The sequence below is a fragment of the Xenopus laevis genome, chromosome 3S, assembly GCF_017654675.1.
Source record: "Xenopus laevis strain J_2021 chromosome 3S, Xenopus_laevis_v10.1, whole genome shotgun sequence".
Lineage (NCBI taxonomy): Eukaryota > Metazoa > Chordata > Amphibia > Anura > Pipidae > Xenopus > Xenopus laevis.
This window is the reverse complement of record NC_054376.1, coordinates 41801630-41821530: the sequence shown is the minus strand read 5'-3', so window position 1 is coordinate 41821530 and position 19901 is coordinate 41801630. Positions and strand designations below refer to the sequence as shown.

The 19901-nt window shown below is 41.1% G+C and overlaps 1 protein-coding gene across 1 annotated transcript in view; it reads right to left on the bottom strand.

The window, feature by feature from the left end:
• The window catches only part of rgma.S (repulsive guidance molecule BMP co-receptor a S homeolog), a 41377-nt gene that overhangs the window by 12535 nt on the left and 8941 nt on the right, over positions 1–19901 (bottom strand). The window contains exon 2 of the mRNA XM_018255300.2: positions 11869–11984. Coding sequence (XP_018110789.1) covers positions 11869–11984 — 116 coding nt within the window. The remainder of the gene's footprint in view (positions 1–11868; positions 11985–19901) is intronic.

The following is a 19901-nucleotide window of genomic DNA, read 5'->3' as shown; positions in this document are numbered from 1 at the left end:
TGTAGCCTACCTCTGTTACTTTTTGAAAATAAAAAGAGTTAACAATATATTAAAAAAAATCACAGCATCTACAGTCTACTATAAACATATATGCAGTGGGTAAATATTGCAAAGCCTATGTTAAACACAGAACATACAGCAATGCTCTTCTCTCGTGATGATGTCATGTATGTGAAGGAGTGATTTGACATGGAGAGAGAGAGAGAGAGAGAGAGAGAGAGAGAGAGAGAGAGAGAGAGAGAGAGAGAGAGAGAGAGAGAGAGAGAGAGAGAGAGAGAGAGAGAGAGAGAGAGAGAGAGAGAGAGAGAGAGAGAGAGAGAGAGAGAGAGAGAGAGAGAGAGAGAGAGAGAGAGAGAGAGAGAGAGGCATAAAAGGGCTCTTTTTACCTTGGGACAGGGATGGCTGCAAAGTATACAATGTGTCAATGTATTTATAGAGTCTGAGCTAAGAAATCTAACCCCGGGCCGCTGAGGACAGCTGCATTCCCGGGTGAGGCATTCAAGGCAAAAAAGAAAAAAAAAAACCTCCACCTCCCTTATTTGAAAGTGCATATTGGCTGCAGGCATCAAAAGTGAACACCTGAAAGCAGCAATGACATGTTTGAGTACCTGGCAGCTGACACATAAACAGTTAATCGCTGTCCCAGTCAATGAAAAATAACATACCCAGCGTCATCAGCAGACAGGTCTCCTTTTCTTCAGGGCGACAATCTCCCCGAACTGCCTTCCCCCTGCCCTCCGCCGGCTAAGATGAAAATCGCCTGCGGCAATGCACACGCTGCGCTTCGTTTTCCGGAGTTGCCTCACAAGGAAACTTTGGGCGACTTCGGAAAACGAAGTGCCGCGTGTGCATTGCCGCAGATGATTTTCGTTTTAACTGGCGGAGGGCAGGGGGAAGGCAGATTCCCCCTGAATCTGCTCGTGTGGCCTGACCCTTAAGAGCTATGAAGACAAGACACTGCATTGTTCAAGATGCCCGTATAATTACAATCTCAAATGCCTCCTAACTTGGACGTTTCTCCTTCTTTCCTCCTTTTTTTCTCCTTCCTACAGCAAAGTAAACAAGTATGGCATCTGTTATATAAGGAGGAAAAATTACATCTTGGGAAAAGATTAAAAAAGAAGCTTTGTGCTTTTATCAGTATCATAAATGCTCAAGCTAAGTGCTGTTTGCTTCTCGTTATATCACTGTGAATTAGACAGTTCATACAAGCAACATATTCTTTGCCAGTCTGCGGGTGTGTTCACCAGACGTGCTCCTTATATAACAGATGCCAAACCTAACTCTATACTTTTCCTATAGCTTGTTTGGATAAAATTGTGGGACGGCAATGGCCTTTGCAAGGAACTGATGTCTGTAACATGTCTGTGAAGAGTGCTGGAAATTACGTTAAAGGGGAACTATCGCGAAAATGAGGATTTAATATAAGCTTCAGCATACTGAAATAAGAAACTTTATATAAATATAATCAATTAAATATTCTGTACCGTTTCTGAAATAATCATCTGTTTCTCTTCATTCTGTCTTCATGCAGGAGTTGGGTGTCTCATTGACAGTTAGATCCAATATATCTTATAGGGGGGCTCCTTCTGCCTAGAAGATTTATTAGAGCTCACTCTATTAAAATCACCAGAAATCCTGTCTCTCTACATGCAGGATTTGTGCAAAAGGCAGTTATTTTGTTAGATTTTGTTAGTAATGGAATCAGTTATTTGAATGAGCTCTAATACATCTGCTAGGAAAGGAAGCCCCACTGTTGCATGAAGACAGAATGAAGAGAAAAGGATGCAGAGAGAGGAATAGTGAAGATAAACTTGATTATTTCAGAAATTATGCTGAATATTTAATTAATTATATTTACAAATTTTCTTATTTCAGTATGATGAAGCTAATACTTTATTAAAATTAGGGATGCGCCAATCGGGATTCGGCCAGGATTCTGCCTTTTTCAGCAGGATTCGAATTCGGCCGAATCCTTCTGCCTGGCCGAACCGAATCCTAATTTGCATATGCAAATTAAGGGGGAGGGAAATATCGTGCCTTTTTGGCACAAAACAAGGAAGTAAAAAAAAAATCTCCCTTCCCACCCCATATGCAATATGCAAATTAGGATTCGGGTTCGGTATTTGGCCGAATCTTTAGTGAAGTGGATTCGGTGCACCCCTAATTGCATGAAAGATAGCCTTTCTATAAATCGGAACTTTATGGATAAACAGGTTTCCAGATAACGGATCCCATCCCTGTATTAAATTTTCCTTTTCATGATAGTTAATTTGTACAGGAAGATTCCAATGCTCCAATGAGGAGTGCAGAGGAGGCTATGGGAAAGGACTAAAGTTGATGAATGTTAGCACAGGTGGCTTATTTCATGGCTCTGGCTTTATGACTGATCTACCTGTACTCTGGCTCGTGGCTGCATGTGCGGCTTCTTGTTTTGCAGGCCCAGAGAAAAAAGAAAGGAGGTTTGTGTGGGAAGAGGTGTTTGCTAAATTAAGGTCAAGGAAAGCTCCATTAAAACCAGCGAATACAAACGTAGAGCTTTACAGCACGGGCTGCCATGTAAAAGACGCAGATTCACGTCAGGCGCCTGCTCAATAGCACAGTTGTTTGAGACCTGGACCGATCACAAATCCTTCTTGTGTGACTCATGCCTGGCAGCACCCGTTGGTATTGTTGGCACCCACTGCTTTAGAACTTAGTTTACTTGGTTTTGACACAGAAAGAAAGAAAACCGTGCCAACATATCTTGGCTAGTGGCAGCCACATCTTTCAACAGAAAGACCAGAAGATTGAAAAATTAGCTGATCGAAATGAACGCTAAAAAAAAAAAAACAAAAAAAAAACTCCCTTTATTCAAGCTGTTTCACGACTGGTTTTCAGTGCCGCACACCCTGAAAGGTGCCACCGTCAGAAATCTTGTTTCTTTTCAATAGGACTAATTGGCTTCATGCATCATTTTTATGCCTGCGGGATTTTCCGACTTTAACTTCTTTTCTACAAACAGTATTTCCAGGAAGACAGAGAACCATGGGCAGGCCCGGACTGGCAATCTGTGGCTGCTATAAAGTCCCATAGAAAGTCAGTATTTAGTGGGCTGGTGGGGGCTGTTTGGGCCTCTGTGTACCTGAAATTCCAGGGCCTATTTTAATTCTCAGTCCGGACCTGACCATGGGCCACACTAGAACCGCCCAGGCAAAACTTTAACAACCATAAATGTCACTGAAACTCCTGCCCTTGCAATATGGGAACTCTATAGAAAGTCACCATTAAAATGGCTGAGGCTGCTTTTCACAGGTAACTTGGAGCAACGCCTGACCTGTACTTTGTAAGTTCTAATCTCGCAAAGGAACCGCCATACCTTTCATCTGCCGATACTGATAACCAGTGTTCCCATTGGAATGACATTAATCACCGTTACTATGTTGTAAAAAAAAAAGGCTGCGGTGGTGGAATTTGTCGGTGGAATTTGTCGCACAAAAGCACACAACTTTATAGCCTTTTTTTTTTATTTAAAGGAGTGGTTTGCCTTTAAGATAACTTTTAGTATGTTATATAATGACCAGTTCTAAGCAACTTTTCAATTGGTCTTCATTATTTATTCTATATCGTTTTTTTTAATGATTTGCCTTCTTCTTCTGGCTCTTTCCAGCTTTCAAACAGGGGTCACTGACCCCATCTAAAAACAAATGCTCTGTAAGGCTGCAAATTAATTGTTATTGCTACTTTGTATTACTCATCTTTCTATTCAGACCCTCTCCTATTCATATTCTAGTCTCTTAGTCATATCAATGCATGGTTCTTAGGCTGTTTTCAACCTTAGTAACCAGATGGCTGAAACTGCAGACTGGAGAGCTGCTGAGTAAAAAGCTAAATAACTCAAAAAAACACAAATAATAAAAACCAATTGCTAATTTTCTCAGAATATCACTCTACATCATACTAAAAGTAAACTCAAAAGTGCACAACCCCATTAAAAGGGGTCAACACATTAAAACGTGAATCATATTGTATTATATTTGTAGCCATACAGAGCATTTTTAGATGGGGTCAGTGACCCCCAATTTGAAAGCTACAAAGAGTCAGAAGAAGTAAATTAATTAAAAAGAAATATAAAATAAAAAATAACGAAAAAAACAATTTAAATGTTGCTTAGAATTAACCATTGTAAAACATACTAAAGGTCATCTTAAGGGTGAACCACCCCTTTAAGTGCAATGGCACTCAAGGTGTTTTATCTTCTGTGGTAAATCTGGGCAACAAAAAATCCCGTGTGTTCATTCCCACCAGCATCAATGGTATTTGCCAGTGGGAAAACATATGCGCTGTGAAGAAGCCAGAAGTATTCAAAGTGACAGCTAGATCTGCCACTTGATTCCATGGACTCTAGGAATATTTGACAATGATTATATTTTACCTCCCAACATTTTGGAAGTAAAAAGAGAGACAAAAATTTGCGAAATGTTGTGACCACGCCCCTTTCTGTGGCCGCACCCCCTAACTACCATGTTCATGATACATAATTTGGCAGGTTATGAAAGGTTGAAAAGATTTCTCCTTATCTAAACCGTTTTTTTTTTTTTTTGTCTCAAAATTGTTACAAAGTATCTTATTTGCACCTGTTAGCTGTTCTGTGCTTTCTGCTAAAATCCAATTAAGTGAGAAACTTTGTTTCTTTTTCTGGCTGTTCAGTGAAAGTAGGGACTTTTCAGCACAAAGAGGGACTGCAGGTTGAGCTATCAAAAGAGGGACTGTCCCTCCAAAAAAAGGGACAGTTGGGAGGTATGATTATATCATCTTATACTGTCACTAGAAAGGAGGTGGGGGAATTAAGTGGCAGTATGAATTATAAATGTCTCCCCTGTTGTAGTTGTCCTTTATACATGTTTAAAGGGATTCTGTCATGATTTTTATGGTGTAGTTTTTATTTCTAAATTACACTGTTTACACTGCAAATAATTCATTCTACCATGCAAAATTGAATTCCTAACACAGCAAGTATATTTCTTTTTAGTTATAATATTGGTGTGTAGGCACCATCTCAGGTCATTTTGCCTGGTCATGTGCTTTCAAAAAGAACCAGGACTTTGGGATGGAACTGCTTTCTGGCAGGCTGTTGTTTCTCCTACTCAATGTCATTGAATGTGTCGCAGTGGGACTTGGATTTTGCTATTGAGTGCTTTTCATATATCTACCAGGCAGCTGTTATCTGGTTACCTTCCCATTCTTTTGTTGTTAGGCTGCAGGGGGGAGAAGGGGAGGGGGTGAAATGACGCTAAAGGTGGCCATACACAGGGAGATCTGCTCATATGGCGATGTTGCCAAAGATCGGATCTCTCCCCGATATGCCCACATTGAGGTGGGCGATATTGTGCTGATCCAATCGTGGGCCCTAGGGCCCAACGATCGAATCAGAATGGAGGCCATACTGGTGGTCAGATCGCGGGACTGCATCAACGAACAATGGCAAGATTTTTTACCCTGTCTGATCCGCATCTGCCTGACTTTCGGACAGATATCGATCAGGGAAGCCTGTTGGAGGGCCCCATACATGGGCCAATAAGCTGCCGCATTTTTATGGGGGCCTTTACTTAAAGTGCAGCAGTAAAGAGTGACTGAAGTTTTTCAGAGCACAAGTCACATGACTGTGGACACCTGGGAAACTGACAATATGACTAGCCCCATGTCAGATTTCAAAATTCAATATCAAAAAATCAGTTTGCGCTTTTAAAAAAACAAATTTCAGTGCAGAATTCTGCTGGAGCAGCACTGTTAACTGATGTATTTTGAAAAAAACATGTTTTTCCCATTACAGTATCCCTTTATGGGAGAATCTGCCTGTTGTTTAATGACCTGACCTTCATGATTATCACATTAATGTGAAAAGCAGCTTTAACATGTGAATGATCAGTTAATGTGATCCCACAATATGCCAGTACTTTGCATACATGCTCTGCTAATCTCAAACCTCTACGGCCGGGACATGCCCAGCCTCCCTCATTTGCAACACACTGCCGCATTAATGAAGATTAAATCCATGACATGTATAAAAGTGAAAGAATGAAAGAAAGAGGCTCTCCAAGGTTCATTGTCTAGTCAATTACCTTTGGCCTAAAGTGAAACTTCCAAGGGAAAGAAAAGGAATTCAGTAAAGCAGAAATAGTGAATATTTGTCTGTGGGCTTTGGGGTCCTTCCAGTGACCTCTTTTGAACTGTTAATGGAGCAATCTTGCGGAATAATGAGCTGATTATTGTTGCCTTGTTTGCATAACAAAGTGTTCCAATAAAACCTATTTGACTGTACTCAGAGGGGTGTGAAAGATCAGCTGAGAACCGAGTCTATGGAATGCACCCGCCTCACTATAGCTTGGGCCCAGGAATAAAGACAATGCAATGTGCCATTAAGGGAGGCCCAACAGGCCAATAAATTACCCCATGTGCAAAGGGATTAGATCAGGTTTCAGTTACACTCAGGAGGTGGAAGAGTGCAACAACAAAAAGAAAACCTTTTCTTAAAGACACAGAACTTTCTTTCATTCAATGCCTTCACAACAGGGATCTTCTGAGACATATGGTCTGATGCTTCATTATTCAGCTACTAAATAATGCATTGCTGGGTTCAATCATTCCTCTGCTACATACCATGCCCTGCTATCTCTGGACCACCTGCATTTTAAAAGCTGACGATTCCGAGTTGGCAACTACATGATAATTGGGCAAATAATATTTGCGCAGGCTTGTAAATCCAGTCGGATGACGACCTCATTGGCCCAACAATGGCATCAGCCGGATTTGGTCGCCCATAGACTTGTATGTTGCTGCGCGTCAAAAAAAAAATTGACGCCCATAGACTTTATTGGACGTCAGCAACATTTCACTGGCGGCGAATTTTTGTCAAAACTAAACAGGTCAAATTCGCACGTCACTAGCTGTGAAGTGTTTGCCTGTATCTTACGCTGCAGGAGATAATGGTGCTATACTGTATAAACAGTCACCAAAAAGTCTGTCCATGACTCCGTGAAACCTGAGGATCTTTGGCTATTATGAACTACACCTCTCAGTATCCCCTCCTAGAGCAGACAGCCGGAATCTACATTATAATAGAGCTGCCTTGACATTTCCCCGTATCCTGCTCAGAATACACTGTAGACATCAACCCACCACCCAAACAATATTACTGTCTGCCAGAGAAACCTGATCTAGTAACGCTGCAAGCCGTTTCAACATGGAAGCCCGAATGCATGTTTGGCCAACCCGGCAAGACACCCCCAGAACAGGTTGCCGGCCATTGCCCTATTGCATCATCTATGAAAGACATGGGAAGATTTTACAAAGCAAACAAGGCTGGCCTGCCCCAATATAACTCTGACAGCATAAATGATAGAATGCTGCGAGAAGCTCACTGATCTGGCCCCAGCCTTTAATAGTGTAACGGCAGCTCACTTCCTACATTAATGAGATGGGAGAACACAAAAGCCATTGTATGCTAAAAACAAGAATGCACATATAGCCATAAAATATGCAGTCCCACCTTAGGGCCCAACTGCAAGGAAACACCCGGGGCATTTGAATAGGCTGCTCAGCTCACTCTATGTAACTGAACACGGAGAGAAAGAAAAGCAAGGGAAATGCCTGCAGAAATCCCATATGGAGTGGTTAATCTATGAGATAAGAATACATCCCAGAGCTGTCAGCAGACTCTCATTATCTTGCAGTACTTGTGAGAATACGCTCAAGTAGTCAGCGCAGATACTCCCAGCACTACAGACAACTTTCAGATACTCCAAAGTACTGATACAATATAATAATCACGGCTTTGCTAACACGTCAGGCTGATGACACCACAAAGGGAAACCAGAGAGAAGCATCAGAACAAACTGTCAGTTCTTAGGGTTGAAAGTGGCGACAGGGCATGACAAATACAACACGTGCACTGGTATATAACACGGAGATGCCAATCATGTGGCCCTGTTTACTGCCCAGTAATGTTGATAGCTGCAGTTCCACTACAGCTACAGGGCCACACACAACTTATTTTGTTACAGGAACGTAGGGCTGTTGGCAAAGGAGCATTTCTAGTTCACAGCAATGATACACTAGTAATTGGATCAGTGTGACCAGGTGCACACACAGCCTTAAAGGAACAGTTTAGTGTAAAAAAAAAACTGGGTAAATATATAGGCTGTGCAAAATAAAAATGTTTCTAATATAGTTAGTCAAAAATGTAATGTATAAAGGCTGGAGTGACTGGATTTCTAAAATAACAGAACACTTCTTGCTTTTCAGCTCTCTAACTCTGAGTTAGTCAGCGACTTGAAGGGGGGCCACATGGGACATAACTGTTCAGTGAGTTTGCAATTTATTCTCAGTAAGCAGCTCAGAAGCAACGGCAATGTGGTCTCCCCTCATGTCACTGATTGGTTACTGCCTGGTAACCAATCAGTGGAAACCAAGAGAGCTGAAAAGCAGGAATTAGTGTTCTGGCTATTATGTGAGACATCCAGTCTCTCCAGCCTTTATACATTACATTTGTAGCTAACTAACTATATTAGAAACATCTTTTATTTTATCTATTTACCCAGTTTTTATTTTTACACTGAACAATTCCTTTAAACCCGCACACAGGAACTGAATCGGACAAATTGGTCTTATAACGTACACTATGCAGACCCCAAACTATTTCTGAGCCTGAGTAATATTTCAGCTAATTCATTCCCAAAGAAACACAACCAACTGTACAATTAGCTCTCCAAATAAGGCTAAATGGCAGCTTGACCACTGGCAGCATCTGGCCCACTTTACTGGGTTAATGCGCAAGATGTTTTGGCAAGAAATAGTATGTGACCTCTACTGAAATATCAGCTACTCCTGATTGGAAAATCCACACACTATCTGCCCTTGCAATGTAAATACACTTTAGCTCATAAAGCCCAGTCCTACAGGCCGCTCGGATCTGAGATATCTGACTATCAGCAAACTGGGGATTTTCATATGTTGTTGAATGTGACACAAAGCAAATACATATCCTGCAGGGTGAATGTCTTTTCATTGCAGCTACATACTATATGGAAAAAGGATTTTGGAACGCTAGGCTGCCATATAGATTTTAGGGAGAATACAAACACTGGTGTTAAATTGGTGGTTCACCCTCAAGGTAACTTTTCACATGTTATAGAGAGCAACTTTTCGATTGGTCTTCTTTATTTATTTTTTTTATAGTTTTTAAATTGTTTGCCGTTTTCTTCGGACTCTTTCCAGCTTTCAAAAGGGGGTCACTGGCCCCATCTAAAAACAAATGCTCTGAAAGGCTACAAATCTATTGTTTTTGCTTTTTATTTGTCATCTTTCTTTTCAAGCCCTTTCCTATTCATATTCCAGTGTCTTATTCAAATCTATGCATGGTTGCTAGGGTAATTTGGACCCTGGCAGCCAGGTTGCTGAAACTGCAAACTGGAGAGCTGCTGAATAACTCAAAAAACTGAAAATTAAATCTAATTGCAACTTGTCTCAGAATATCACTCTCTACACCATACATAAAAGTTATTTTAAAGGTGAACAACGCCTTTAAAGCCTACAATAAAAGGTAATGACATATGCACCAGGTACTTTATAAAGACAATAGCTGGAGGGAAATAAGTCTGCATGTGCCCAGGTTAGTGCTATAGACAAAATAGGAATCTGGTTTAGCATATATGATCCATTTTGGAATTATACATGTACTCCAAATGACACATGCCTTGTGTTTCTATACACAATTACAGAAACTATAATGCTATTCAGTCTTGTATTGTCCTCGTGGAACACTACTTGTCCTATAATGCGTGCCATGAAAGATAGAGCACAGCTTTGATTCTTCAAAAACAAAGAATATTTTCACATCTGCGAGTTTTGTTGCCTTTTTTAAAAACTTTCCAAAGGTGTTATTTTTGTGCAGCCCAGGGCCCCTCTGGCCTGAGTTTTCAATAGGACTGAGCACATCCCCCATGGCTGCCATGAAGAGACACAAAGGTGATTTATCAGCCTCTTTGATAAACCTCCAATAAGGCTGATCTTTATCTAAACAAACCGCACAGACTGGATACGAGGTGCTGCTTCTTCTGAAAAGCACTTCAATCAATTAATATATCACCTTCCTTTCACATAGCCAGAGGGGCTCTTAAAACCCTCAAGGAACAGAAGGGATGTGCCAAGCCTCAAATAAGCATCATTTTTATCTGCGAGTGTCTGATTTGCCTTTGTAGACCTATTTTTTAATACAGCTGGGATCAGATTCTACGAGGGCCTGGAGGAAATTAGAGGCATTAATCTTTCACCCAGAGCTACACTGAGATATTATGAGAAAATCCCTTTTGAGCAAGCAGCATTGCAATGAGCAATTAGAAAGTAATCAGGGTTATACCACCTCACTTTTCCCCCCCTTCTTCTCAAAATAGTTTGGCCGCCTTTAGACGACAAGGCAGCCTCTGTCCAACTTCTAGATTAATTTCAGTGCACAAACAATAACAGTATACAGATATGCTAAATTAGTCTCAACTCTTTTTTTTTTTCAGCGGGTAAAACAGAATCCCCCGAGGCATTTTCCCTTCCAATAAATCACCATGAAAAGCAGTTTATGCTGTTGTATATTTTGCATTATATAATAAAAACAGTCTATTTGCTTTCTTTTTTCCCTGTGAATTCCTGGAGTCAAAAATAACCTTACATACATCGCTCTATAAAAGCCCATTAATCACAGTATCTCATTTTCTTTATTTATAAATCTCTGCTGTGTTTCGCATATGGAGGCAACCTCGCCTCAATTTAAATTCACATTGAAAGAACTTTTCAGCAGAACTTTTTTCTAAACTCTATGGCACATGTAAGCAGGGATTTAGGTGGAATAAGGGAATCTAATTGCACGCATGATATCAAGTAGCACTTTATCACTTCAAGCAAGACTCAAACATTACCCTACCTGATTGTTTACAGGACACGGACTAAAATCAAGGGTAATTCTGCAACAGCGTGAAATTTGCCTGAAAGTGATATATTGGGGGAGATTTCATATTTTTACATTTCCAGGTGAATAAAACCTGAGGGATATAGGAATCCGAGAACTTTGGAAGGAACAAAACCCCCAGTGTGAAGGCTGTCCTCCTCCCCCAACAAAAACAAGGCTCACAGGAATTTAAAGGCAAGGATCAAGCCAGAAAAACAGAGGGATTCATTGGAAACAGATGGCTTCTCCTGCTCTTATTTTATAGGTCTTTTAGCCCTTACCTTGGTGGAGTGGGGAAAATTAAAATTAAAAAGAAAAAAAACAAAATCCAATAACACCTAGAAAATATGAGCCTGGCAATCAAGTGTGCAGATAATATAGTTAAAGAAAAAGGCACCTTGAGAAGCGGTGATCGATATGGGAGCAAAAAGCCTTTCAAGGTTAAGTTGATGTGGGGGGGGAGCTGCATTAAAGTGCTACTTGATGCAGAGCAATCATTTATAGTGACAAGCAAACAGCTCTGCAGAAAGAGCAGCCCGTGACCATGATGAACAGCAAAGGCACAATGCACCGACGCAGTTGAAAAATGCATTAGAAAGGATACCCATGCAAATGATATGCCTATTCTCAGGTTTCACATTCCAACCAGCCCCCAGATAGAAGAATCTAAGGCAGCAATGGGCAACCTGTGCCCCTCCAGATGCTGCTGAAGTACAGTTTTTAGCATCCCCCCACCGGCAGCCTCCTGGGGCTACCCTTCACTCATCCTAGAAATATATATATGTGCAACAATGAAAAGTCCAGCATAAATAGGTTTCGGGAAGCATTATAAATTAAAGGGGCCCTGGCATGCAAATCAATTTAGAACAAGACATGGAAAAGTATTTGCTTACCTGTCTGAAAGGTGCACAAGAAGACAGTGAGGATTTTGAAGAATCCCAGGGCTTTGGGTCCTGCCCCTCTCCCCATACCCATCCATCCAGCTTGGGCTTTAACCGCAACCCTCGCCCTGGACGAACAGTTAAGAGACAGAAAAAGAAAGGCTCATCAAACTCCGGCAAACAGAAACTTGGGCTAAGAAGCAGCTTCTTTCTCCTCAGCCAGCACTGCATTGAAAGATTAGACACACTCTTTTCTTCCCTCCTCCTCCTCTTCCTCCTCCTTTGCACAACAGAAAAGCTATCAATCACCTGGCTTCTCTTCCAATGCCTACACAGAGCCTCCCTCTTCCCAGCCCCCATGGATGATCTCAAAGCGTCCCACCCACAGGCTCCTGTTACAGCCGACAGGGCCCAACTCTAGGAGGAGGGGAGATTCCCTCTCACACGTTCGGCAACTGAAAAAACACGCAAGCCAAATATGTAAAGGCTTGGAGGGAAAAATAAACAGTGCACAGGGCCCATGAAGAGCCATTTGTCACCAGATGTCACACTCAGCATTTGGCTGCAGGAGAGAAATGTTAGCTCTTACTCCACTCATTATTAGAACTTGTGAGGCTTATTGTTGCTACTCTGCCACACAAATACAGCGCTTAGCATTGTGCTACACCTTCTTTCTTTCTCTCTGTATCAAAAATGTTGCCTTAGCCTGCTGAACAGTGAAATACTCCAAAGTAACAGCTCCGGCGCCCTCTTACAAGTAAATAGCAGCTGGAACAACATAATTGTTACATTGGCTCTAAAGAAATAAATACATAGTCTAGTCTCATAATCAGACTGCTTTTTTGGTTGCTGGAATCGCTGCCCCTAGCAACCAGATAGCATTTTTATGCCAGTTAGAAAGGCAACTAAGTAATAATGGCAGATAAAGCAATAATGACCTATAATCACAGTGTTGCTTCTGTCTACAATGTACTTTTCATTTTTGAGGGTGAACATTCCTTTCATTAAAAAGCAACAAGCTGCTGGCTGGCATGGTGTTTAAATTTCCAAAGCATGCTTGCAGGTGGACAACAGAAGCTAAAAAGTAGCCCTGCATAGGGGAAAATGCTCTGACCCTGCCAGTGCCCTTTTGGGTCAGGAGATTAACATTTAAATACGTCTAGGCTGTGTAATATTTCCCCAGTGAGTTAATATATATATACACATATATGTTTAGTGTCATATATATATATATATATATATATATATATATATATATATATATATATATATATATTTTAAGAAGTGCATATGCCTAATGTTCTTTGTACAAGATGAGTTTATTTTTTGTACTCATTTCCCTATTTTCTATCTTTTTGTATCCCTTTTTAATCCAAAAAAGTTTCTATTAAAAAAACAAAAAAGCGCTATATACGTCTAGGCTGTGTAATATTTCTGGATTAAGACCACACAGTGATATATTTTTCTTGTAGTTTATCTCTGAGAGTAATATCACTGGACAGAGCAATGTTATAAAAACAAAAAAAGTGTGGGTGTTCTGTACCCTTATATATATAACCCATCCTAAGCACAGAAAAGCTGTGATGGATCCTAGCTATCTAGCTATGTTAGAAGGCCATTTGTGTATATAATATGCAATTTAGAGTAGTTCAGTGACTTTATGGGCACCCTGCCATCTAATGAATATTTATTTGTTATTAGGCCCTTAAGACAGAAAAGTGATGGAAGGCTAAGAGCTCATCCCCAACCACAAATGCAGTCAAATCAGTGTCAGTCTGACAGCCTGTTAACTTCTGAGTAAACTGTTTGACCATCTGTCTATGTTTGGAGACCTCAAAAAAGCACTTTGAACTGAAGTGTGTTCACATGTCACACAAAAGCTATCTGATCAGTCCATGAGCCTTCAGGTAAATCCAAGAAGTCAGCATATGTGGCTACCTAAATATAAAGTTGTATAAGGATAGTTTATCCAACACCCTAAGGCTAAGGCCACACTAGGCGATAGCGCCGCGATTTGACTCGCGGCGACTTTTCGCCGCGACTTTTAAGCCGCAATCGCTGGGGAAACGTTTGCGCTGGCGTCTATGGGGAATCGCGTAAAATCGCCAGCGTAAAAACACACGCGGCGATCTTTTTTCTATTGTCGCTCGAAATCGCCTAGCGAGGCAATTTCGAGCGACAGTAGAGAAAAGATCGCCGCGTGTGTTTTTACGCTGGCGATTTTACGCGATTCCCCATAGACGCCAGCGCAAAAGTTTCCCCAGCGACTGCTTAAAAGTCGCGACGAAAAGTCGCCGCGAGTCAAATCGCGGCGCTATCGCCTAGTGTGGCCTTAGCCTAAAGAACCATGAAGCAGGTCCGGACTGAGAATTAAAATAGGCCCTGACATTTCATTTACACAGAGGACCAATCAGCCCACACAGAGGCCCAAACAGCTTCCACCAGCCCACTAAATACTGACTTTCTATGGCACCTTATAGCATTTGCCAGAACCCACAGATTGCCAGTCCGGGCCTGCCATGAAGTGCTTATAGCAATATTAGGAGGAGAAGCCCCTTCAGACAACCCCTTTAGGGTGGGTACTCACAGAACATAATAGTAATAGTTAATGTGCGTATCAACAAATCTCTCCTTCAAGTCTCTGCTCCCGTTCAGGACTATAAAAGACTAGAACAAAAACCGTATAAAACCGTATACTTTAATGATTAAAGGACCAACAAATTGCACTTAAAATATTTCTGGACTTATACAGAGATGGTAAGCGCTGGATCAAGTTTGAGTGATGCTGGAGCACTGCAAACTGTAAACAAATTAAAACTTAAAAGAGAAGGAAAGCGTAGTTTACTTGGGGGTGCCAAAAGTTAGGCACCCACAAGTAATTGTATTTACTTAACTCACACCCCAGGGCCGGTGCTCCTATCAGCAGAAAACAGTACTGGCCCGAGGTTCTTCCAGTGAGCACCACAGAGTGTGCCTCTTCCTGCTTCTTCTGGCTTCTTGTTTCGAGTGAAAAGCTGAACTTTAACGAAAAAGCTGGCTATTTCGTTCTACAGCGCATGCGTCTTCCCCAGGAATTTTGAAAAGAGAAAAAGCGAAGAAGATGATCGCTCCGTGGTGCTCTCTGGCAGAACCCCAAGCCGGTGAAGGATTTCTGCTGACAGGAGCACTGGTATCAGTTAAGTAAATACTTTTGGCACCCCCAAGTGTAAATTACATTCCTTCTCCTTTAAAGATCAATCAGGAAACGAAAGGCAATAGTTGAACAGAACTACCTGTTACAACATAAAACAATACTGATAGGGGCAGATTTATTATGTGGTGTAAAAATGGCAGAGTAATTCACCACACATCGCCAGTCATCGCTATGCAAAAACGGTGTAAAAAATAGGCTAATTTTTTTACACATTTATTCTTTGAGCAACTTCCACCGGAACTTACTTACAAAGGTCGGAAGCAATGTAAAAAAACGCAAACAAATCTGGTGTGCGCATGGGATAAAATATCAAACACCTTGATAAATTTGCCATTTATTTTATACAGCTTTTTTAACGTTTTTTTTCCGGAAAATGTCATTTTACACAGCATAATAAATATGCCCCTTAGTGTAACCAAATCAATCAATGACAAAAAGGTTACAATGTTAGCAACCTAGTCTCGATATTTATATTATGTAAAGGCTGCTAGATCAAGGCCGATATTGAGACCATCAGGAGCTATTCTTCTTATTCTATGGATCCAGAAGGTTTCCTGCTGACTTAGTTTATTAAATAAATTATATAATATAATATATTATTAAATATAAACCCACCACACTAGTTGTGACTAATCTAGTGTAATACCAAATATCTCAACTTCTCTGGATTACATTGGTGTTTATCAATATATAATGTTTTGGGACACTGTGGCTAGAGACCTTTTACCCAATACAGATATGGGATCTGTTATCCAAAATGCTCAGGACCTGGGGCTTTCCAGATAACGGATCTTTCCGTAATTTGGATTTTCATACCTTAAGTCTACTAAATAATCATGTAAACTTTAAATATACCCAATAGGCTGTTTTTTTTCCAATAAGGATTAATTATATTTTAGTTCGGATCAAGTACAAGGTACTATTTTATTGCTACAAAAAAAAAGGAATTTTTTTTTAAAATTTGGATTATTTGGATAAAATGGAGTCTATGGGAAACAGCCTTTCTGTAATTAAGAGCTTTCTGGATAATGGGTTTACGAATGCATTCCATAATCCTGGTACCAACTGCTCTTTTGGTACGGTCAAAGTAAGGTAGCTTGCAATCACAAACCAATGCACAAGTTGAATAAGCTATTCTACAATTGTCTCTTTAGTGGGCATAATATATTCTACATAGATAAACCTTCCAGTACTATGTGTTGGCATGCTTTACATCTCCTACTTAGGCACTTAAATGCCAGAAATGGCATTACTGGTGTGTTTTGGTTCTAATTTACCAAACATATTAGATGGTGCTCTCCTAATATTGTTATAAGCACTCCATTGTTCTATAAGGTGTCTGATAAAACTACTGTATACCGGTACCTTATTTAGCTTTATATTACGGACCAGGGTCAGACCCCCTAAAGAAAAGAAGATTATCAGTGCATTGTGTGATGTGGCGGCGTACTCACATGAGCGCAGAGGGGGAGGAAGTTTGAAAGTTGGGAGGAGGCCGTTTGGAAGTCAGGAGGGGTCCCCTGGTGGCTGCTAGGAGGGCCCTTGGGGTTGCAGCCCCAGTGGACCCCCAGTACTCTTGTTTGACGCTGTATGGATCTGCTCTATGCATATGTATGAATATACATAATAACTCTACTTATAAATAGGATACATTTACTTCAAGCTCTGCATCTATTTTATACCCCCCCCTTTCCATTGAAGTTTATTATGTTACTTATTTGGCATAGTATATAGTGATACAAATCAGGTAATAACACTCCGTTATCCTCCATGTTTCAGCCCGTGGCACCTCATAGTCCCGAATTTCACAGCGGGACCCTGGTGCCAGCGAAGTTATAGTTCCGCTTATAATGTGGAAACAAATTTCACAGCACCGTACAATATAGAACTATGTTTATTGCCAACCAGAAAGACAAGAACAAAAGTGCTATGCGTGCAGGAGGAATTCTATATACAGATCTGAAGTCTAACAACACAGATCATCATGCAAACATACACTTCCCCAAGCCTGGAAGAGCCACTATGATGATAATATCTCTTGCTTGCTATAGGATTCCTCTCTCTCCTTAACCAAAATAAAAATTAGGCTAGGCTGATGCTCTTTCCCCACTCACCCCTTCCTGACAAAGAGGTTTAACATGCAGAAGTGTCAAATCAAGGTAAGACGAAGCGGTTTTGTGGAACGCTACGCATAAACATTTATAAATGCACTGCGCAGAGAGCTGATAAAAGCACATCCATGGTGAGGAAAGATAAGCACAATGTCATCCAATTCCATTAGCAAGTATCGGGGTGATTAATCAGAGAGCAAGACATTCGTCTGGGGCTAGCGCTGTATATATCCTGACAATTTCAAACCATTTCTTCCAGCCCCTGGCACTTAAGAAGCTAGCAACCAGCTGTATTTCTCATGGTACGTGTTTTATATGGGCCATGCATGATCTCCGGGGGATTGTAAAGCTAAAAGCTGTAATATCGCTATATCATAACAGGTCACAGAGGATGCCTGATTCTATAAACAACACTTTTACAACCTTGGAGAGAACAAACAGCTCTGTATGAGAGATCACTTAGCGTGACACTTGCTTCCTATGTGCAGAAAACCCAGTTGACAACCCAGTTGACAATCTCAGTTCTGTCCATTCAGCTTTTCTAGAATGCAAACTCCCATCGCCCTCAGTCAGTTACAGGGTGGGGTCCTGTGTTACGGCCACTTTTATAGAACATATGTATTTGATGCACATCTGCAAGTGTCGAGCTAGCAAATGGATGACCTGCCTTGGAAGGTCATTTTGAAGAAACATTTATAGGAATAATTCAGTGTAAAAATATAAAATAGATACCTAGTGCAAAATAAAAATGTTTCTAATATAGTTAGTTAGCCAAAAATGTAATGTCTAAAGGCTGGATTGACTGAATGTCTAACATAATAGCCAGAACATTACTTCCTGGTTTTCAGCTCTCTTGGTTTCCACTGACCAATCAGTGACTTGAGGGAGGGGGGAACATGGGACATAACTTATTGCTTTTGAATCTGAGCTGAATGCTAAGGATCAATTGCAAACTCACTGAACAGTTATATCCCATATGGCCCCCCTTCAAGACGCTGACTAACTCAGAGTTAGAGAGCTGAAAAGCAGGAAGTTGGGTTCTGTTCTGTTATGTTAGACATCAAATCACTCCAGCCTTTATACATTACAGTTTTAGCCTACTAACTATTTCAGAAACATTTTTTATTTTGCACAGCCTATTAACCCAGTTTTTATTTTTACACTGAACCATTCCTTTAAAGCAAAAATATTTCTTATAATTTAACATTGTTTCAGCTTGATAATGGTTTTTCAATCGCTCCAAGATGGGGGTAATACAGATGGTAAATGTCCTGCTTGTAAGAGCTTACAGGTTTGTGCAGCTGGCCAATCAAACGTCTGCCCAACATGCAACTCCCAGAATTCCCACGATGTGACAGTGGCACCTGTGGGGTTCAAACCGTTACATGGGGAGGCTCAGTAAGTAAATGCTGATAGACTGTTACAACATTTGATATATTGTGTAGCTTTATTATTAGCTAAGGGGGCATGAACAAGTCTTGTGCACTATGGCTGACATATGTCCAAATGCAGATAACTTTAAGCTGCCTGTGCCACGTATAGACATTTCCCCTGTGCTCACTTTGCCTTTTGCGAACACAATTTTCCCTTGTGAAGGAAAGTAATGCAAAGCAAGAAGACATATGATTTTTTCTGCACACACACCCTCCAACTTTCAATCTCCTGTAAAGAAACACAGAGCAGAAAACAAGTGAGATGAGCCACCTGTAAAGCTGACAGGATCTCTCTGCTCATAAACTGTAGGTGAGTTTTATGAGGCTTGTAAAAATAAGCTGAATTCTAGGGACATTTGCATGGGAAAAAAACCCTTCATTTCTAGCTAAGAGAAATCCAGGCAATAACACGTAGTCTACAAGTGACTTTTCACTCCCCATTTAAAAAAAAAAAAATTGAAATGTTCAGATTTCAGCCCTCTGGATTAGAGCATGCCAGTGCTAAAGATATACCTGCTCCCCCAATGACTCCCAATGGCTGTAGGTACTAGAAGAATAGCAATGAAAGGGAAACGCTGCAACACATTAGTTGCCTGGCGACAAATCTCCTCTTCTTCGGGGCGACTAATCTACCCGGACTGCCTCCGGCCGGCGATCGGAGCACTTCGTTTTCTGAAGTCGCCTCTCGAGGAAACTTTGGGCAACTTCAGTTGAGAATCGTTCCGAGTGCCATCCTGCCTGAGATTTACCCTCTAGCCAGCGGGAGGCAGTTCGGGGAGATTAGTCGATCCAAAGAAGAAGAGACTCGTCGCCGCGCGACTAATCTCCCACGAATCTGACCCTAATCTGACGGCTGATCCAATCACTTTCCCCAGGGGGCTTATGAAACCCCACTTAGAGAGGACAGTGACCTGATGTGGGTCTTACCCAATGGAAATACATACCTGGCCAATCCTTAGGCCAATATCAGTTGGGCAGGTCTTCTATTTGGGTGACACGGGCCAATTAAGGTTGCCATCTTTTCTGAAAAAAATTCACCGGCCGGTGGGGGGGGCGGAAACAAAAAGGGATGGGCCGTGTTGTAAAAGGGGTGGGGTCACACACAGTGACACAAAAGGGGGTGGAGCAACATGCACGATGGACAGAAACCTAAAAAAAAAATGGTAAGTACTGAGCGAATTGTGGGCGGGCCAAGGGCTTTTTCTTAAGGGTATTACAAATTACCGGCAACTATATTGCTGGTAAATTTGTAATACCGGCCCCGGCCTTGGCAGATGTTTTACCGGCTAGGCTGGTAAAATACCGATC